This window comes from Phodopus roborovskii, unplaced genomic scaffold (genome assembly GCF_943737965.1).
Source record: "Phodopus roborovskii unplaced genomic scaffold, PHOROB, whole genome shotgun sequence".
Taxonomy (NCBI): Eukaryota; Metazoa; Chordata; class Mammalia; order Rodentia; family Cricetidae; genus Phodopus; species Phodopus roborovskii.
Window position 1 is genome coordinate 9586480 of NW_026125295.1, and position 22656 is coordinate 9609135.

At 50.4% G+C, this 22656-nt stretch overlaps 2 protein-coding genes across 2 annotated transcripts in view; one reads left to right on the plus strand and one right to left on the minus strand.

Moving 5' to 3' along the window:
- Ss18l2 (SS18 like 2) overlaps nt 1-22656 on the plus strand; it is a 44813-nt gene that overhangs the window by 10594 nt on the left and 11563 nt on the right. The gene's annotated exons all lie outside the window — the stretch shown is intronic.
- On the minus strand, nt 1824-22635 carry Sec22c (SEC22 homolog C, vesicle trafficking protein). Its single transcript, XM_051202702.1, has 7 exons — nt 22561-22635; nt 15312-15520; nt 12976-13139; nt 6995-7168; nt 5122-5240; nt 3185-3250; nt 1824-2479 (listed from the first exon to the last, which is right to left on the minus strand). The coding sequence occupies exons 2-7, from the start codon at nt 15491-15493 to the stop codon at nt 2279-2281; spliced, it is 906 nt and encodes a 301-aa protein (XP_051058659.1). The 5' UTR covers nt 15494-15520; nt 22561-22635; the 3' UTR covers nt 1824-2278.

A 22656-nucleotide genomic window follows, 5' to 3' on the forward strand; every position in this document is an offset into this window, starting at 1 on the left:
GATGAAGCCACTGGGGGGAGGGGGAGGGGGTGTGGCTAATCTAAATCCTACATTTTCTGTCCTGGGTGCTGGGCCACTCCCACCCGGGCCACGCCCACACAGGCCACTCCCACCCAGGTGTTAGCTGAGGACTCAGCACTTGAGGAAGCCTGCAGTGTGTGAGCCTGTGAGCTGGTGAGCATCAAACAGGGAAGCACCTGAAGACAGTCTGAACACCGTCTCACGATGCCAGCACGGCAGGCGGTGCGTGGGGGACAGGAGTAGTCCTGTCTCCTGGCATCGAAGACCCCACGGGGGCTACCCACATCTAGGCCAGGACCAAGTTAACCCAGAGACGGGGACTTTGTTACTCTCGTCCCCCTCTTCCTCCAGGGAGGTGAGGCTTCTTGGCTGGGTTCCAGTTAAAGTTTTCTGTTTTCTGTTTCCCTCGAGGGTGCCTCCTTCCATTTGTGACAGTCTGGGACCCTGTCTAGGTGGTAACTCATGAGCCTTGTCAACCAAGTGTGGACATCACCCTCAACACCCTCACTAACATCTACGGGGTATGAAGGGTGTCTAGCTAGCAAGGGCTTGCTCAGCCTCAGGAACGACGTCATTACTGCTTGTGGACTGACGAACATGGGCTGAGACCCTCGAGTGTGTGGAGTCTCCAGACACAGGGCAACGCAATACCACACAGGCTCAAGAGGAAGACAATACACTTTTTAGGCTGATTTCTTTTTTTAAATTACCTAATTTTTTTTTTTGAGTGTGTGCTTTGAATTAAAAGAATTTCCTCCCTCTCTCTCACTTCCTCCTTGGCCACTTCAAAATTCCCTGTCAGGCAGAGTGAGCACTTGCCTGCACCGTACCTACAAAATTACACAGGTGTGAGGTAAGCAAAGACACAAGGCAGGAGTTCACGCCCAAGGGTGTTGCCAATGTGATGTCACACCCAGACACTGTAGGTTTGATCAGAGATAGGAGAATCTCCTCTGGGGACACAAAATCACGACGGCAATACTTTCCCACCCCAGTTCTGGGTCACAGAAGTGCGCTCCTAAAATGACACCTGGTGGCTCTCACTGATGGACTCCCTAACCCCTATACTCACGCCTTCCCCCCACTACTCGGGAACTCTGGGGATCACTGACGGAACCATATAGGTCAACCCACACAGTTGTGGGCGCACTATTCCAAGGACAAGCCAGAAGGGTGAACCCCAAGGACAAGCCAGAGGGGTGAACCCCAACATGACTTCTTGAGGTGTTGCCAGGCATCCACACTGGAGGGGCAGGGGGCTCTTATTCAGAAGCACACCTTAGCTTTACAGCATGGGTTGGCCTCACAGAGCTGTTACATCTATTAATGTCTGTCTGCAAACAGCGAGGCCCTCGGTCTGATTGAGGTGCTATGGGGAGGCCTCTCTAGGAGGCCCAGGGCCACAGCATCTCCGGCAGTGCTACCGTGACAGGCACTCGGCTGCCACACACAGCTCCCAACTCCATCAAGGACCTCTGAACCCCAGCGTTTCCCACCCCTCTCTGCCCCAGGGAAAGGACCCCGAAGCTCTCGCATCCGCTCATGCCCGTGTGCTTATGACCCAGTGAGACTGGCTGTTCGTTTAGAGATCTTCAGACAGACCCTGAAAGTAGATGCGAACCACATCTGTATCCACAGTCCAACCACCGTAAAGGGTAAATTATATAAACCTGGATTTCCTTAGCATCTCCTCAGCCTTCATTCTAAATGAGGTTCAATTTATATCCAAAATATAGTTAAATATCCCAAGGGTGTGCTGAACCCAGGTTATCAAAACTGTAAACAAAATTTACCTAGCTCATATTTATGAACCATATTTTCAAGCTTTTAATTTACCCTGAACTGACACTCCCAAGGAAAATCCACCAAAGGTCCACTGAAACTGGAAATGATTTCAACTGTAGAGAGTTTCCTTGCAGGCTCCTGCCACGGACCGTTACGGAATCTAGCCGTTAGCAGTATCGTTTGATTTAGGACGACAAAGTGTTGCTGCTCTGACCACCAGAGATGCTCTCTGAGCAAGTTCCAGCTCCCGCTGCCCTGTCCTGTGTCAGCTGGCAGTTCCGCACAAACGCTCCACACAGACCTGGACTGCAACCTCATCCCCGGGTCCTCCGTTGCACCTGCCCGAATCTGTGACCTCGGGAGCTTCAAGGGTGGCGGTTTGAGGTGAAGTTGAGAAGCAGGAGTGGGAACGGACTGGCCTTCCGGGGTGGGGGCGGGGAGCCAAAGGCCCCATCCACTGTGTGTGCTGTCCTCACACTCCATAGTCGGACTGCCTCTCCTGCAGCTGCCGGGTCAGGATCTGGTACGAGGACAGAGAAGCCACTCCTATGTGGAAGAGGATTTGCCAGGTATTCCTCAGCCCATGCAGGTACACATTGCCCAGGCAGATGAAAGCCAGCATCAGTACCACCTTCAGAGTCCTGGCTGGACTATAGAACAGGTACAGGTAACACTGAAAGGAGACCACAATACATCCAATCAGAGGGGCAGATAGCCTCAAGTCATATGCAGCCACAAACAGCTGCATGTACGCACCCACTAACTGACACCTGTATGCATGCACCTACTGAAAACCTGCATGCATTCACCCACTAACTGACACCTGCATGCATGTACCCACTAACTGACACCTGTATGCATTCACCTATTAACTGACACCTGTATGCATTCCCCCCACTAACTGACACCTGTATGCATTCACCTATTAACTGACACCTGTATGCATTCCCCCCACTAACTGACACCTGTATGCATTCCCCCACTAACTGACACCTGTATGCATTCACCTATTAACTGAATTGGCTACAGCAAAGCTGGGACCAGCGGCTGCTAATCACCAGACGAACAGGAGGAGAGGCAAAGAGAATGAAACAGGTGTCAGAGAAGATGTACGGACTGGGGATGCAGAGAGAGAGAGAGAGAGAGAGAGAGAGAGAGAGAGAGAGAGAGATATGAAGCGTGGGGGCAGATCAGGCAGGAAGGCCCTGCCAGGACTGGCTGGCCTCCCCGTGAAGCCCCCTCAGGAACCTGACAGCTGAGCAAGCTAGGAGGTTCCTGAGATTTCTCCTGAGTCACAGCCACCCCTGGGTGTCACTGTTCCCTCGGGCACCTGCCTGCAGCCTCCAAGAGCAGCCAGCCAGCCAGGGACCGCACCCACCTGGACGATGCAGGCCACAGAAGGAATAAAGAAGGCCAGGATGTTCCCAACTTCTTCCTGGGCAACCTGAAACAGATCGGGGCACACAGAGGAAAGGTTTGGCTCAAGGGAACCACGGTGGCACGAAGTCTGTTGTCCTCGTTCCGCTGGTGTGACTGAGCGTGCAAAGATGCCCAGCCGGATTGAGGGTTGGCGTGTGACCATTTTCAGTGGCTGGACACACCCTGCGAACTCCTGTGCCAGTTACCTCCACGCTACATCTGTAACACGCAGTGTGCTCCCACTCTTCCCGTCAGTTAATGCTAAGCTTCTCCTAGAACCGCCTGCCCGGGGCGCTGCCTGCCCGGGGCGCTGCCTGCCCGGGGCGCTGTCACCTCCTCAGGGTCGCTGTGACGCCATCAGAACCTCAAGGCAGGACCTGTCTTAACCGCTGTGCCAGCCAGGTACCAGTTCTACCACAAGCGGCGGTCAGGCGCCCGATCCACACCACACGCGAAACGTGGTTACCGGCCTTAGGGTTTTCACAGGTACCACTCACTCTAACGTGGGACGGATGCCGCTCCACAAAAGGTCAGCCCACATCAGCCTCCTGGGTTCAGCGCCCACAAACCACCGCGCTTCGGTCTCTAGCCAACACCTAACACTGCAGTGAGCACTACAGCTTTATCTTTCTATTGAAAATCCGTATGGCACATTATGATCCTCTTCCCCGCCCCCTCCCAGATGCTCCTTAACTCCTCCCCACCTAACAACAATAATAAACTAAAAAAGAAAGAAAATGAAAAGGTACAGCAAACACATATGCCCCCAAATCCATAAGAGCACATCAGAAACCAGAATTATAATCAAAAGGCCAGTAAGATTTAAAAAAAGGCCCAAAAGCAACGTTGAACAAAAACACCATGGCCCTATCCTTAAAAATAACAACTACCTGCTTGTGCTAATAACGGTTCTATCCCTTTGACAAATGTTTGAAATATTTCCAAAAATATTTTTAACAAAGTATTTGAAGAAAGTGTTGAGATAGAAAGTTGATTCGCCATCTGTGGCCAACAAAAGGAACACCTGCTTAGTGCCACGGATGTGGGTCTCATGATACTCGATTCATCTCTGGCAAGAGAAGAGGCTTCTGCGGGTCACACACCACACACTGGAAACATCTTTTCCTAGAGCCTGACAGTGTGAGAAGCCAGCCCGCATCCTGTTGACGATAGAACCCTGGGTCCTCAGGGCTCAGCGGCAGCTCAAAGTCCTTGTAGCAAGCTGCCTACTTCTTAGCAACATTCCAGAACTCCCAAAGATAGTCACAAGGGGATCTTTCCAGATTTGTTCAACTTACTACAAAGAGCAATTTTTTTTTTTTTGTTTCGGATTCTTTTATTTTATACTCTACCCTAAGCTGGCCCAGAGCTCTTAGGTAGCTGGGATGGGGTGAGAACTTCTGATCTCCCTGCCTCGACTTCTCCAGCGCTGGGATTATGGGGGTGCATCACCATCTCCAGCTTATGGATTAAAATTTCTAAAATGTTCTATTTGAATTTTTAACATTCATAAAACCTAACTGTGCCAGGTGGTGGTGGCACATTCCTTTGACCCCAGCGCTCTGGAGGTAGAGGCAGGAGGATCTCTATGAGTTCAAAGCCCAGCCTGGTCTACAGAGTGAGCTCCAGAACAGCCAAAGCTGTTATGCAGAGAACCCCTCTCTTGAAAAACCAGAAAAGCAAAAACAACAAGAAACTAACAAACAAAACCCCAACCTCATAACAACCTGATAAAAGCTATGTCCCTTGTCTTTCCATTTGGATTGTAAAGAGGGTTGCGTGCGCAGCTCCGGGGTAAAGGGTGCATGCTGAGTTGTTCATAAAGTCCTGGGTTCAATCCCCAAGACCACCAGAAAAAAATAAATAAAATAATAAAAGCCATGTAAAGAGTATCACCTGTAAAGAATGCTCTGCCAGGTGAACTCCACGGATGAGGTTCAGGGCAGCGCACATGATGTTGAGGACCAGGGAGAGGACACCCAGCGCTGTCACCGGCTGCATCCGGAGATTCGGAGCTTCACCGTGAAAAGAAAAGAGTGTCTTGTGAGAACTGTCTCTGTGGCGCATGGGGACAGGACCAACTAGACCTCTGCTAACAGACTCACGATGCTAAACACAGGACTTGCAAGCACATGTCTAAAAAGCAGCAGGAGTTAGCAGGGCCAGCCGGAAACGGATGCCAGAATGGATCTCAGAAACAGAGGTGAACTTCTTCCCGGAAAAAAAGGCCCTTTTCACGTTAGACAAATCTGCTAGCACTCAGTTGCCTTTTCACTTTAACAGGGTGACTTGCTCCCAGAGGGGTGTCCAGAGACACCTGTGATTGTCACCAGAACAGGCAAGTGCCGGTGATACTGCTAAGCATCCTGCAGGACATGGGATGTCCCAATGCAGGGTCATCCGGTGCTGCATGCCGACAGGTCAGGCTGAGATGCTGCGGGCAGGGACCGTCCAGATGCTACGAGCTTTGCCACCACCACCTCAGTGTTCGGTTTGCAAACTGCTCCTCTCCTCCCAGAAGGGACGATGTGCAGTGTCTCATGGGCACCCAGAGAAATGCACAGCAGATAAGCTCTTAAGTTCTAAAGCTCCCGGGAAGGGGAGGTGTTCGGTCTACAACCGTCTGTCAGGCTACAGTTGTAGCTGGAGGATCAACGGGAACAGACCTGCTCGCTCCCAAAGGTCGCCATTGAAACGGAAACTGATTCACAGATGCTGTCCAGCCCGTTCTCCTGTCCTGCTCCTCCCTAAAGTATCCTTTCTGGTCCTGACGTTTCCCCGCATGTAACACGCACACGCATGCCCTGTAAGCCACAGCCCAGCTGATGCTACTGTTAGTGTGTGTTAGTTACCATGGGGCAATTCCAGTTTCCGTTAGAAAAGAACATGCTACCTGTGAGGACTCTAGCCTTGGGACAATTAGGTGAGGCAGTGAAATGTCCTAGGCATGTGGGTGACTTCGCTTTTGGGATTTGCTCCTCTTTTCTAAGTGGTTAAAAACAAAAGGAAACAAACATTACAGAGGGATCCCTGTGTTCATGCAGAGCAAGGGAGGAGCTTGGGCTCCATTTCCCAGCCTCCTTCTTCGAATCCTCCCAACGTAAATTAGAGCAGTTTGCTGACTGGCAGCTGAGCCAACCTGGGAATTCATTGGTTTAATCAAGCCAAAACCAAACATACTTAATATGCCACTTAAATTTCAAGCCAGGAGTTTAGTACACAGGTTTTAGAAATTAGATTATTACCATGTAGACAGCTCTTTCAGGGGATGCACCGTGGCACGTGTGCAGAGGTCAAAGGACAACTAAAGGGAGTTTCCTTCAGAGATCAAACCCAGGACCTCGGGTGTAGGGGCAAGCCTTTACACACAGAGCCATCCCAGGGGTCCCCACTGCAGAATTTTTAGATGTCCCGTAGACACCTTCCCTACTGCCCTGTCCAACAAGAGGGTTGGGGCTTCCCAGTGCAGGCTTCCAGTGTCTCAGCAATGTGGTAAGCCATACGGCCCAACGAGGGGCTTCCCGACACAGTAGTTCCCGTAACACGCAAGCCTGTGAACTTCACCTTGATGAACAAACTGCCAACTCAGGCTGGAAACTCCGGAATGTCATCAGATCGCTTCCCTGAAGCAGGCCACCATCCCAACACTAAGGCTTTTGTTTTTGCTTTTATAACAGCTGTGTAGAAGTAGGGCCCATGTGTATTCTTCCCAACGCGTTTGATATGCCACGCAGCCCTTCATCTTCACCCGAGAACAGCAGGCACTTACCAGGCTCAGAGTGCACTGGGGTGTGGCCGTTCAGCACGCCATTTGCCACACCTGCACCCTCCAGGGACAGCACTGCTGGAGGCTGGAACTCGAGCTCCTCCTGAATCTTTCCTAAGCTCATCTGGGAGGAGCTCATGTGGTTAAAACGCCACTTGGTTTTCTGAATGACACTGTCTGCAGAAAGAGAGTGGACCAAGTTGAGCATCATCAGAATAGGCGCTCCAAGACAGCGTGTGGGGAGTGAAGGGCCTGTTGCTAAGCAACTAGTAAGTCAGCCACATTCCGAACTGAGTCAGTTATGGGGGTCAGGTGACTGCGATGCATTAGTACTAGGCTGATCCGATTTTTCAGCAGCAGAGTGATTAAGTGCGGCTGCAGAAAGACTACCAACCCCAGCAACCCAGAGTCGGCAGGAGGCATCCTTTCAGTTATATTACCATTAACCCATTTTAACAAATCATAACATGGTTTTATATAAGGTTTTTGCTTTTTGGTTTTTATTTTTTGTTTTTTGTTTTTTTTTTTAAAGACAAGGGCCCATACAGCCCAGGCTGGCTGTGTAGCCAAGGATGGCCTTGAACCGTGATGGAGCCCAGCTGCTAGGGTTTCAGGTACACACCACCATGCAGGGCCTAGCAAGTTTCTGAAGTTGAACCTCACGTGCCTTCGGAGGCCCAGTCACACCCAATTCTAATGTCACTATTTGCTGACTCACACTCCCACACACTAAGGAGTCCTGGTCATGCCTGGGGCGGCCTCCTGTCAGACCCTGCCCCCTGCTTTGCAGGGAAGGCACAGACAGAGAAGGCACAACTCAGCTCCTCCAAATTCCCTGGTCTGCCTGGACAGAGCCACCCCCCTCCTGACAGGAAGAAGAGGCGCCAAAGACAGCAACAGAGCCCCCGGGTCCGCCACAGTGCGGCCTGCATCCCCGGCATCCCTGGCATCCCTGTCCCTGAAGGTGACCACAGGCTGCTGCTCCCATTCACTCCGGCTTGCTGTGGAATCTGTACATTGTGAGAAGAGGTGTTGCTGTGACCCGCGTAATAAGGAGCTCAGTGGCCCAGAGCTAGGCAGGGGGGACAGAGACAGGGGAAATCAGTGGGGTGAATCTAGGCCCTCCGGAGATGCCAACGGAACAGGTTGGACACGCTGCTTCACACAGCCTGACCTGGTCTTCGCGACCCGAGAGAGGGCACCACCTCTGTTTCTCACCTCTTAATAGATCACATCTGAAGACAAGAAGCCACACCCTAAGGCCAGTACCCAAAAGCTATTGGCAGGATGAATTCCTACAACACCTAACCTAAGGCCAAGCTTCCACAATTAATAATAAGAGTCTGTGTTGTTATTGTGAGTTGGCTGTCAATAAGAGTAAAACCTGACTACCAATGGTGCCCAACATGGGGCTCAAACATCCAAACACAGGGTCCGAGAAAGCTTAAGAAAAGTTCTGGACAAGGAGCCAGACAAAGCTTCCTAGTCGCACAGCCTCTCGAGGGGGCCAGTGCCCGCAGCACAGCTCCTGGCCGCTGCCTGTGGGCTTGAGGCAGTGGCCGGAGCTGAACCACACACAGTGAATGGACAGGCCCTTTAAGGCTTGGCTCATGTGGACAGAGGAACTGAAGAGGACTCACAGAGAGCCAGGTCCAGACACAGAAAACCTCTACAAGGGTACAGTATGCCTAAAAAGGAGCTTAGGTGCTGAAGAAAGAAAAGAAAACAGGTATAGGCAGTCATAAAGAAATAGACAATTTAAAAATAACGTCTTTAAAGAGAGAGCAAAGTAGTATAAAAAAGTCACATAAGAACGGGAAATAGTTTAATGCAGGGAGTTTGGATCTTACATGGCGCTGTGTTAATTTTGAATTTTTTAATGCCGATGAACAGAGAGCGTAAGCTGTTGAGAGACACTGTACTGTGGAAGGGACTGCTGGATTAAACCTGCTTACATACTTTAGGAGCGTCTTGGCTTCAGAATGGAGGTCAGGAAACGTGTTGCATTGGGGAGGAGGCTGTGCTTTTTCAACAAGAAACAAAAACGCATGGATTCCTTCAAAGTTAATTGAGATCAGATTTGACTGGGGGAGACCTCCCGAGGACAGTGGTTAGGGACAAGAGGGGGAAAAGCCTAGAAAGACAGGTGACTTATATGCTGATCCCTCTACACGGAAACAGCTCCGAGACTGGGTGAGACATGATGAATCATGCTGGCTACAGAGTCCTCATGACTTACTATTACATGCCGTCCTTACATATGACATGGCTGGAGGTTTATATTATAGTCCGGTTGTGCAGTACAGATGGACTTATAAAAGTTGACAGACTCTACCTGCTCAAACATAGAACAAAAGAAAAATCATCTTTAACTGACTTGTGCACACTGCACATTCCATACTTGAGTTAATGCAGATATATATATATATATATATATATATATATATTTTTTAAAGTTTGTGTGTTTATAGAAAAATACTGAACAAAAAAATGACACAGATGGTACTCCCAGGCCTTGGCCTTTGTCCCAGTTTTCTTAGGGTTCCCTAAAGATGCCGTCGCCCCCAGATGACAGGGAGCAATCTAGAGAACATGACACCCACATTTCCAAGAGGTGAGGTGGGTGTTTCCTGGTCATTTGCTAGGTTATGAATGTTTGCCATCATTTAAGGGGGGGGGGTGGTTACAAGCTGTTATTGGTCATAATTAGGGAGGAAATTAAACAAAGGAGACTAGATTCAGGAATCTCATTCTGAAAAGAAAAAGGAGGATGCAGGAATGATAGAATAAAAGGGTAGATTGTTAAATCTACTTTTAAACTAAAAAAGCAACTACTAACCTTCAATATTTTACATTGGTATGGATTTTTGCATATTGATACAAATTTAAAGTCATTTTTTGTTATACTGCATTGTATGTTTCTATTCTTGTTTAAGGTATTATACCTATGCCCATCATTTTTAAATGTAAAGTTCTAGTCTTTAGAGGATATTATTACAAACTGTTTAGGAAAAAATAAAAACGTAGGTTTGTAATAATCTATAACAATCAAATTTGTAGTTCTGTAGGTATGTTTTCAAGGTCAAACACAGATACTTTAGATAGTCAGGTGGTCTTCAAACATTACAGCATTTAAGGCATTTTAATAACATAAGGTTTTTCACGACAGTGAGACACATCTGCTCCTGGCAGCACCAATTTACTTCAAAACAGGATGAAGGGCATCAGAGAACCTCCATATGGAATTTGCTTTCCATGTGGCAAAGTTAGCTGCTAGGGAAGAAACTGCTCTTGTCTTGAGTGCTGTCCAACCTGGACCGACCTGCAGGACATAAAAGGAGACTGCCAAGCTTTGCCAAGATAAGGTAGGACGGTTCTTCAAAATTTTCTGCTTCACAAAAGTGTCTACCAGATATTCTAGGTCTGTGCGCCTAAGATGGATGACCCAACACTGCAGAGGAAACTTGGGTGACTGTCCAGGCAGCCAGCTGTCTCTGTTGTTTCTATAGACTTGGAAGTTGTTTACTCTATACTTCCTGTTTACTCCAGTAATATTATACTCTTCTCCAGACTTTGATGGGGTTGAAAACTAAATAGTTATAGTTGTAGTTTACTTTGTTACCAAATTCAGAAAAGAGGTGTAAAGTGTATGAGGTTGAGAGATGGGCACTGATGTCCCTCCTTCTGGAGTCCATCCTCTCCTCAGCTATGGCCTCTTGGGCAAAGAACCACCCCCACCTCGACTGCTGACTTTGGGCATGCTGTCCTACTGTGCTTGCAGGAGACAGACACAGAAGACTGCTGAACCTTGCCAAGTCAGGGTAAGACAGCCTTTCTCCCTCCCTGCTTCTGTGTTAGTCAGTCAGTTACTCTAGGCCTTAGCTAAAGATAGCTAAGCTGCTGTGAGACTTTAGGTGACTGTCCAGGTAGTCTGCTGTTCCTGTCTTCGCTGCACCTTTTGGAAGTTGCCTGCCTGCACCTCCTGCCTACCCTAGTAGTGAGATATGCACCCCACCCACACCTGTTGCACTGACCACGCCTGTTGGGGCATGGGCACAGGAGAGGTTAGGTCTGGACCCCAGCTCGCTCTCTTGCTTCCTGGTCGGGTTGTGGAGAGCATCGGAGCATCGTACTTCGAGCGGGAATCCGGAGCGGTCATCTGTTTCAGGTATAAGTGACTTCTCCCCGAATAAACATCATTCGACCAGTGAATCTTATTTCCCACCAGATAAGGGGGGGAAATGTGGGAGATTTGGACACTGTGTGAAGATACATTATTGTGACTGGTGTAATAAAGAGCTGAATGGCCAATAGCTAGGCCAAGAACAGATGGGCGGGACTTCAGAGAGAGAAAGTCAGAGGGATGAATCTAGGCATGCAATCTAGGCATGCGGGATATGATGGGAGATGTCATTCTGTATATGTTTCTCATACTGGTTAATAATAAAGCACTGTTGGCCAATAGGAAAGGAAGATAGGAGGGACTAGGAGACGAGGAGGAAATAGGAAGTAGTAAGGAGGAGTCAAGATGGAGAGTCTGGAGAGAGTTGGACGCCAGCCGCCTCCCCGGTAAGAGAAGCCATGTGAAGATACATAGATCAACAGAAATGGGTTAATAATTAAAGGCAGAGCTAGCCGATAAGAAACAAGTAACCGGGCCAACAGTATTGTATCAAATACAGAGTCTCTGTGTTAATTGGGGCTGGCGTGGCAGCAGGACAAGACCAGCAGCGGCAGGCGGAAAAACCGTACTCGTTACAGGGATATGCCAAAGGGCTGCAGAACGGGTGGACACACAGGACAGAGGAAAAGTAACCGAGTTACATGATAGAATGCTGATTGATAGAAACAAATTAATTAAGTTATGAAAGTTAGAAAAAAAAAGCTTAAGCTAAGGCCAAGCTTTCATAAGTAATAATAAGTCTCTGTGTTGTTATTTGTGAGCTGGTGGTCACAAAAGAAAAATATTACTACAAACAATGGCCAGGCAGGAGGCCACTGAGGGAAGGTAAGGACTCTGGCAGTCATAGCCAGGTGGCCTAAGTGCTGGCCTCATACCTGCCTGCCTGTACCAAACACTTCCAAGTCCCTGCTCGAGTTCATCCCAGAGACTAAATATCCAACTCCCACCTCTCTGATTCCCCACGCCAGTTGTTTTTAATCTTCCTAATGCTGTGGCCCTTTAGTTTAGTTCCTCATGCTGTGGTGACCCTGGCAATACAATTTTTTCATTGCTGCTTCATAACTGTAATTTTGCTACTGTTATGAATTATAATGTAAATATCTGTGTTTTCCGATTGTCTTAGGTGAACTCTGTGAAAGGGCCCTTCAACCTCCCCAAGAGGGTTGTGGCCCACACACAGGTTGAGAACCATTGCCCTAGAGCTTAAAATGAACCATACTTAGCCAAAAGTAAGCACACACTGTGACTACCAGGCTGTGCTCTTCAGACTTGGGAACCACTTAGACCCTTTTTTCAGGAATATAAAATCACCACAGATGTTGGAAACATTTCCTCCACCTTCTGGACTTATTTGTCATGGAGAAATCCTCCCTGAGTGGCCCTGCCCCAGAGCTGGTCTCAACAGGACTTTCTCCAGGAATACTTGAGGCTGCTGGGCACATCCTGTCCTGGGCAAAGCATCCATAGACAGGTATCTGTGGATGTCTATTACCCATAGGTTACAGCACTGATTCGTCTAGACTAGCTCTGAACTATGCAGGCTATGGTTTGCAGACCCCAGCTTCAGAGGCCTGTGGATAGCCTCCCCTCCCACCCCGTCCCCACCAGCCCCCCTTCCCACAGTTCCCACAGGCTCGGAAGACACAGGAAGCCACTGTGGTTAGCACTACAGTTGCTATGAAATCAAGGGCATGCGGTGGGACCTCCCGTGGTTTTCCTCGACGGTTAAGGCCAAACCGAAACTTCCATTTCTACACACGTAACTTCATATGAGAAAGAGAGCTAGAAGACAGCTACAGACCGAACTCAAGGAAAGCGTAGGGCCGGGAGGCCAGGCCAATGCATGTGGTGTCGTAGGAAGCTGTGAAGTCCCACCACAGAGTCTCCAGGAAGCAGAAGACCATGGCTGCTGGGCACAGACGTGAGCAGATGGCCACGCAGGCCACGTCCCCTAACGACGAAAAACTGAAAGAGAGGGTGATGTGTGAGCTGCCAGGAAACAGAGCATCCCCCCACCCCCACCCCCACATCTTTGTGGCTGCTGTGCCTTTAAAGACAAGATCTTTCTAGGTAGCCAAGGCTGGCTGCAAATTAATGTAGCCGAGGCTGGCCTTTAACTGATGAGCCTCCTGCCTCAGCCTCCTGAGTGCTAGGACCACAGGCCCAGACTTGGTGCGCGCGCGCACACAAACACACACACACACACACACAGGCAAATCCATCATACATATAAAATTAAACAGACATGTCTAAAATTTTTAAAAGTTTAAGGAAAGACTAAGGCTCACAAGACGGCTCGGCAAACAATGGTTCTTGCTGCCGAGACTGGCGACCGGGTTACGCACCCCCCCCCACCAGAATCCACACTAAGAAGCTGGATCTGGAGGCGAGCATCTGTAATGTGAGCGCTCCCAGGGCAAGATGGGAGCTGGAGGCAGGACTGCTATGAAGCCTGGGACAACAAGGAAGGCCTGACCTGGACAAGGTGGGGGATGGGACCTCCCTGTACATGCTATAGTGTCCGAATAACCACAGGTATGTTTACACATATGTGTGCAGACATGCATGCATACACCACAAGACAGTAAGTCTGTTTTTTAAAAAGAAATGACTGCTGGGCAGCAGTGGTGCTCACCTTTAACCCCAGCACTCGGGAGGCAGAGGCAGGCGGATCTCTGTGAGTTCGAGGCCAGCCTGGGCTACAGAGTGAATGCCAGGACAGCCGGGATACACAGAGAAAGGAAGAAAGAAGTGACTAAATTTCCTCTGTGATGACAAGGGTAGTTCAAACACAAAGAAGCAAGTGAGTTGGGGATGGCTCACAAGGAGAGCCCTGGCCTAATGTGCACAGGTGTTGGGGTCCATCCCTGGCGCCAGAAAAACAAGCAAAAGGAAAAAAACAAGAACAGGACATTTCATAGTCCTCTTTTCCACAGGTTACCAAGGTGTGGACATTTTCAGGGAAATGGGGTACTGTTTGATGCACAAACAGCCTTGCAGAGCTAGTATGAGGAGGAGGAGGAGGCCAGCAGCAACTCAGGGAGTCCTCTCCACAAGGTGGCAGCTCAGGTCTCCAACTGGCTGCTTTCAAATCTTGGCTCTATCACTCACTGAAGCTTCCGTAAGTCGATTGACCTCAATTCCTCCTCTGTTCAGCATGTGACCCTGCCTGACCTGCCTGACCCTGTCAAGTGCCTCGTGAGCCACTGGAAGCACAGGAAAGTGGTGAGGGTACAAAGCATTCGCAGACCCTAGCACAGCATCACCGGGGTACAAAGCATTCGCAGACCCTAGCACAGCATCACCGGGGTACAAAGCATTCATAGACCCTAGCACAGCATCACCGGGGTACAAAGCATTCATAGACCCTAGCACAGCATCACCGGGGTACAAAGCATTCATAGACCCTAGCACAGCATCACTGGGGTACAAAGCATTCACAGCCTCTAGTATCAGCATCACTGGTACCCACTATGGGCTTTCCCTGTTCTATTAACACCATACATAATCTATTTCTCATGTTTCCTCCCTCATAAAACTTCAAGTTCTTTGAAAAGAGAGAGAGAGATCCACCCTCACACACTTTCAGTCCCCCCCGTTCCTGTTGTGGAACAGCAAAAAAAAGAAACTGGGCTGGGACAAGGCTTAGCTGGTGGAGTGCTTGCACAAACCAAGCATGGCTGCACTGGGGTTCCAGCAGCAGGGTGTGGAGGTAGGGAGGGCCAGAAGGTCAAGGCCGCCCTCAGCTACAGTCTAAGGACATGGCTTGGGGGACTCCTGTGTCTCATCCTTTCCCCTCCCGGGCATGGTACTGCAGCTTCTCACCGTCTTCCTTAAGCTGCATCTAAGTGAAAAATAAGCTGACTGAAGGGGTGCCCGCTGTGGGGAGGGAGCCAGGTCTCCCCACACTCCAGGGCGCTCTACCAACAGCAGACTGATCAGACCGACATGCTGAAGCGGCTCTGAGGGTGGACATCCACTCCTTCCCTGACTCGGTCGTGAGTATACACCCCTGCCTGCTGAGGTCACACCTTTAACCTTTAGCCTTTGGCCTACACTGCTCCAGCGGCGTCACCCCAGCGTGTGGGTAGAATGACCCCAGCTTTGCTGACGTCCTGGAGAAGTATGTCCACTTACTAGATGTTGAAGTCACGGCTTTCTGCAGAACCCCGGCCCGGGTACTGAGCCAGCCTCGGGGCTAAGGCCTTGAGCTGCCTCCTGCATTCCAAAAACTCCTGGGCGTGGTAGAAGTCAGTGGAGGCAGAGAGGGGTAGTCCATCCCTCGCCCGTACGACGCTGGCAAAGAGGATCATGGGCATGATCCGCAAACGTAGTCATGAGGACACCTGAGGAGAGCAAGGTCGCCTTGTCAGCGAGGCCAGGTGGTGACGACAGAGGCCCCTCTCCTGGGAATGCTGATTATCTCCCCTGTGCGGCTCCCAGTCCTCTCTTGCCTTCCTTCCCTCCTTCCAGGCTCTACTGCCGCCTTCCTCCCCTTCCCGCCTTCCTTCCCTTCCCGCCTTCCTCCCCTTCCCGCCTTCCTCCCCTAGGCCAACTAGAATGAAGCACAATGGGATGGGGAAGGAGGTGGAGCCAGACTCGGGAACAAATGACTGCAATGGCAGGAAGCAGGTTGCAGGGTTCGAGGCCCCGAAGGGGCAGGAAGTGCCTGGCACGCACTGGCAAGCGGCATTTGCCAGGTCACCCAGGGAAGGAAGTACCAGCAGTTCAACTGTCACAGGAGGAAATGGAGGGGAGCTGGGGGGGGGGTCTGGGTGCCGCAGTGCCAGCGACAGGGAGCACTGTGGTATGGCGACAGGGAGGTTGGCTGGGGAGCTGAGGGCACAGGCTCTGCCACCAGGAATGTCTGCTGTGCGACACAGAGCCGCTCCTCAAGACCAGTCCCTACAGATGCCGGAAGGGGGCCAGTCAGAGGAGCTAATATCTGGTCGTGCTGTGTGAACACATTAAGAAACAAAACGGAAACGTTCTGGGCCTGGCGGTGCCTCTGGTGGCGGATTATGAAAAGGTTCCTCTCAGGCTGGAAGGGAACCTGTGTTAGCACAGACAGCAGGGGCTGGTCTGGACACCCGTACAGGACGCAGCCCGCATATCGTGTATGATTCAGCCCTGCAACCAGGACTGGGTAGGCGGCCAAAGATACAGCTGGTCTTTGCAAGCTACACGTCCCTCTGCGTCCGGTATGCTGGGCCCTCTGCTGAGTGGCACTGCCCCAGGAGACAGCCTTATCCAACACCACCCCTGCTCTAGTCCCGTGCCCTTCTCAGGGCAGGTAATCTCTCTGTGTGCCTGCCTCCGTCTCTGTCTCTGTCTCTGTCTCTCTCTCTCTCTCTCTCTCACACACACACACACACACACACACACACACACACACACACACACGGAAGATCCCATTATATCCCCCAGCCTTGCCAGGCTAGACTGGCTTCCACCCTCCGTCAAATATATCCGTGTTTCTCATCTCCCTGGTTTAGCACACCCCTAGAGTAGGTTGTTAAGAACAAAAGCCTTGCCTCAAATTTCTGCAGTCCCGAAGAGCCAAGCCAACCACCAGGGGGCACTGTAGGCTGCATAACCTCACATGGCCAGCGCTGAGAGCAACCCCAGTAGCCCCATATAGCCAGGCCCGGCAGCCAGGGGGCACCATAGGTCCCATAGCGGAGAGCAACCCCAGGGAAGAAGGACCCTGAGTACTACTGCTACACTTTTGTGTTTGCAATACTGATTTCTAAAAACATTTTTACAAAGTCCTAACTGAGACAGAGGAAGAACACAGTATCAGCTTGAGAACAAAACAAGCCTGGGGTTCAAAGTACTAACTCCAAACAAGGGCCTCATACGGTCAGAATCGCCTTATCTGACATGAAGGGGAAACACACAAACAAACAAAAAAAAAAAAAATGAAAAAGGACAATGGGTAAAATAAGACAGAAGAGTTAAGACAAGCTCCAAGCACCCCAATGTAAAAATCTACCAGCTGGATGGTGGTGGCGCACGCCTTCAATCCCAGCACTCTGGGAGGCAGAGGCAGGAGGATCTCTGTGCGTTTAAAGCCAGCCTGGTCCATAGAGCGAGTTCCAGAGCAGCCAGGGCTACACTTACAAATCTAGTACACACATACACAAAACCACCACTTGTTAGTTCCCTGCTAAGGCTGTAAGGAGGACTTGGGTGCCAGAGAACCAGTTTGGCCACTCTCAGAAGGACCCAGCTTCACCCATAAGACTTTTACTGGCCAAACCTGCTTTTCCTGGCTACTGTAAACAAAAGCCCTCACTTGAGCTCTGTCCGGTTAAGTGAGAGCTGCCAAGAGGGGAACAGAGGTGGCATTATGAACTTGTGTCTGTGTGACTGAGATGGCAGCTGCTTGGGGGGGGGCAGGGCTGAGGGGATCAACACACATCTGATGAAGACGTTTAGGAATGGAGGTTTAGGAATGGAGGTCGTATTTTTCACATTTTCCTTTAGTGACATGTGCCTTGGGGTGGGGAGATGCCGTTCAGCGGTTGGACATGAACCTCACACGCTCAAAGCCCCCCCCCCAACATCTGGCAGGACAAGAAAACCACTACACACTTCACAAGACGGGTAAAGAGTGTAGTAACAGGAGGGCTGGCCATCGTGGCCATTTGTGAACCTGGGGCCATGAGCTATCCTGGGGCAAGCTATCCTTGAATAAGACCGCACGGCTGGGGCACTAAGTAGCCTGTTGTCCCTGCAGTGCTCCAGTGGCTGAGGGAGGAGGACCCTGGGTTAGTTCAGCTCAGGCTACAGACAGAGACCCTGCCTCCAAAAGTCGGACTAGAAACAGGGAGAGCAGGGGGAGATGATGTGGCTGCTCTGTTCCTGCAAGTGCAGAGCAGGGCTTCTCCAGGTCCTGCTAAGTGCAAATAAAGCCCTGGACCTCAGCTACGGGACAACCACAGAGAGGTTCTAAATGGAGGCAAGGACGCAAACGGCAGGATCGTGGGGGCCCCTCTGTGTCACACATCCCAGACCTAGTGTTGGAGGAACCAGCGACTCAGAGCAGCCAATGAGGAGAGGGTAACACAACCCATGACTACAGCAAAACCTGCCTCCGTTACTCAGTGTGTCAGCACAGGTGCAGCCCTGAAAGCCAGGGAAGCCTTGCACTCACAACCAGTCTGGAGGATGGATAGCGACTTGTCATTGGAGCACTGGCTGCTCCTACAGAAGACCCAGGTTCAATTCTCAGCACCCGCATGGTGGCTCACAGCCATCTGTAACTCCAGTTCCCGGTGATACAAGCCCTCTTCTGGTTTCTTCAGGTACTGCCCTCACACATACCTACACACACACACACAGACACACATACACACACACACATACCTACACACACACACACACATACATACCTACACACACACACACACACATACATACCTACACACACACACATACCTACACACACACACACACATACCTACACACACACACACCTACACACACACACCACACACACATACCTACACACACACACACACATGCATACCTACACACACACACACATACATACCTACACACACACATACCTACACACACACATACCTACACACACACACATACCTACACACACACATACCTACACACACACACACACCTACACACACACACACACACACACCACACACATACCTACACACACACACCTACACACACACACACCACACACACACACACCTACACACACACACACCACACACACACACATACCTACACACACACACACATACACACACACACACATACACATACCTACACACACACACATACCTACACACACACACACCTACACACACACACACATACCTACACACACACACCTACACACACACACATACCTACACACACACACACACATACCTACACACACACACACACACACACACACACACTCTAAATATTTTATCTGGGTGGTGGTCCATGGACCAGAGTGGGCTCCAGGACACCCAGGGCTACTACACAGAGCAACCCTGTCTCAAAAACAAATCAATCAACCAACCAATCAATCAATCAATATAAATATTTTTAAAAGAACTGCTGAGCAGATGGATGAGGAACAAAGTTATGAATTCCTGTACTTATGAGCCACATTTTGAACATTCTCACACAAGAATCCTCTTGGAGAGAGTAAGCACGGTTTCTGTGGGAGGCATTCTGTGTCGGTAGAAACATGGGTGATGATCGAAAGGTCCACGCTCATGTTTTATACAACACATTTTTTTTTTTTCTTTCTGGAAACAGGGTTTCTCTGTGTGGCCCTGGCTGTCCTGGAACTCGCTCTGTAGACCAGGCTGGCCTTGAACTCACGGAGATCCGCCTGCCTCTGCCCCGAGTGCTGGCATTAAAGGCGTGCGCCACCACTGCTGGCTCATACAGGACACCTTAACTCACTTCTCTCACTCCCTAAATTCCCTCTACCATGTTGGCAGGTGTCAAATATCAGATCATCCCTGCTCTATCCACTGTTGCTAACATTTTCTTTCCCACAGCCGCTTCCGCCCCAAATAAACACACAGACGCTACATTAAGTATTAAACTGTTGGCTGATGGCTAGGGCTTCTTATTGGCTAGCTCTGTCTTAACTATTAACCCATTTCTATTAATCTACGTGTTGTGACGAGGCTGTGTTTTACCCATAATCTGGCATGTTACTCCTTCCGTAGGCAGCCTGGCTTCCTCCCATGGTCTCTCTCTGCCCACCTTTCCCAGAATTCTCATCGTGCCTATCTTCCTGCCTCCATTGGCCAAGCAGTGTTATATTCATCAACCAATAAGAGAAACGTATACACGGGACACCCCCCCCCCCCATCGATCCACAGACTCTGTGCCCGAACCAGGGGTCAGTCTTTATTGCCACTCTCTTTTTCTGTTTACTCTTTAGCTTCTCCCAAGTCCACCCAGGATGCAGGCATGGGGGGGGAGAGGGACAAAATACAAACCCTACCTAGCAAAACGAGTCGAATTTAGCACACAAATGCGTAGTCAGGTGTAAGCACCCACCACAGGCACGGTACTCCTGAGGAAAGCACATTAGAGGGACTGAACCCACAATGGACTCACTCTCAGCCACGGACTCCCAGACCCGATTACCTAAGTTGGAATCCTCTAGGCTCCAAGTTGCTCGGGGGAGGGGTAGAGAGGGACACAGAGGTCAACCGTGTCGTCTTTAAGGGAACCAAAAACAGAAGGAAGCTGAACTGGATAGGACGCGGGCAGTGTCACAGCCTCCCCTCTACATTTGATCTTAGCCCAAAGGGTGAGAAGCAAGTCCACCCTCCCTCTGTGTTCATGAGCATTGCACCTGCGGATCCATCCAACCTCAGGTGGGAAATATTTCTGTACTGAACATGTACAGGCGTGTCGTTTCCTAAGCAATGCCACGTAGCAACCACATACAAAGCACGCTATATGGATGTTATAATTACTGCAGATATTATCTTGAAGCATACAGGAAAATATGCACATATTAACCCACAAACAGTAAGCCACTGTATACAATGGGTTGAGCTTGACCTCCCAAGGATGGGGAGGGACTGGGACCCTCAGGGATGATGCTAATAAGTGCTTGAAGCTTCCAGCAAGGAAACTTGCATCTCCTGAAGATTAGGAGGTAGGACTGGGCTTTAATCCCAGACTTCTGTATTCTTTCCATGACATGCAGACCTCCAAACCTCTAGGATCACAGCTACTGTTTCTCTAAAGACTTCCTTCTCCTGAGCAGTACTGCAAACAGCCAATCAGAGCTGAGTGTGGGGCTCAAACCTGCAACCTCAAGGCAGCTGGGGTTATGGTGAGACTGCTTAAAAGAAAAAAATCTCCAGATTGGTGGAGAAGGAGGCCCAAGGTTACACCCGTTACAACTGCCCCTTAAGAAACAGGGTATGGTGGTTTATGATCTTAATACCAGCACTTGGGCAGTGCAGGCAGGAAGGTCAGGCGCTCGAGGTCACCCCCAGCTAAGTGGCATGTTCAAGGCCAGCTCAGGCTACATGACACCCTGTCTGAAAAAAGAATAATGCGGGTGTCTGAGCTCAGCAGTACACACTTCTGATCCCAGCACTTGGGAGCTCAAACCAGCCAGGGCTACATAGTGAGATCCTGCCTCTAAAACAAAATAAAACCTCTTGTCCTGCCAGGAGTTGGTAGCGCACACCTTTAATCCCAGAAGAGGCAGGCAGATCTCTGTGAGTTCGAGACCAGCCTGGTCTACAGAGCTAGTTCCAAGACAATACAGAGAGACCCTGTCTTGAAACAAACAAACAAACAAACAACCCACTTGTCCTTACTGCATTACACTGTGAGGTCAGCTGCCTTGCCTGGCTGTGCACATTTTGGGCATAGCTGATCTGAAATCAGTTTTGGTCTGCTTTGGTTTGGTTTTTGAAGACAGGGTTTCACTGTGTAGTCCTGGCTGTATCTGAACTCTCTCTGTAGATCAGGCTGGCCTCGAACTCACAAAGATTGTCTCCCTTCTGCCTCTCAAGTGGCAGAATTAAAGGTATGTACCACCTTTGGTCTGAATTTTTTTTTTTTTAATGGGCCCTCGGGACGTCCTCTCTGTTGTTTGTAAAACACCAAGTGGTATCCACGTTAACCGTCTTCCTGAGGCAGCTGCTGCAGCTGAGACCTGCCACTCGGTGTCCAATCACTTAAAACGATCCCCGTTTTCATTTCCCTAGCGTGCTCTTCCCTGGAGAAATTTTCTGCAGACTTTGACAGACATCTACTCTACCCATTGCTTCTGATCTATATTTCGCTTTTGTTTTTCTGATCCTATCACCAATTACGCCAACTGAGTTGGGAGTGGAAGTCACACACCTGCGATCCCAGAACCTGGGAGCTGGAGCTGGGAGGACCCCAAGCTGAAGGCCAAACACGGGTTACATAGGACCCTGTCTCACAAAACCACAAACTGTACCAACTCCTTCATCAGTAGCAACTCTCTTCCTTCCATGGCTTTGGCTTTGTGCAAGCTTGACGCCCGCCCTGCTCTGTGGGTCCTTTGTCCTAGGTAACCCAAGTCTAGGAAAGTTGGTGCAGGGGTGACCAGGCCTTGAAGAAACCAGGTCCTGAAATATCAACAGGCTAAGGAAAGTTTGCTATCAAGAAGCAAGAGCCAGGACCAGAGCTCAGCAGACAGAAAAGGAACCGCCGCCCCGCCCCTCCCGAGACACGCCCAAGCCCCGCCCTGGGCAGCAGACGCAGCGGGCAGCTCATCCCAGCAGGTACGCGCGATGCAGGGGGGCCGGCCTCGACGGAGTCCCACGCCCCTTGCTGCAGCCTGGCGGCCTGAACCGCGACCCCGCCTCCTCTCCACGCCCTCTTGGCCCTCCAGCCTCACCTCGCCCCGCGGCCGACCTCCGCCTGGGCCACCGCAGCCAACCCAGCGGCCCGGTGCAGGTCACCGGCAGCCGCGCTGCGGGAGGTAGGATGTGGT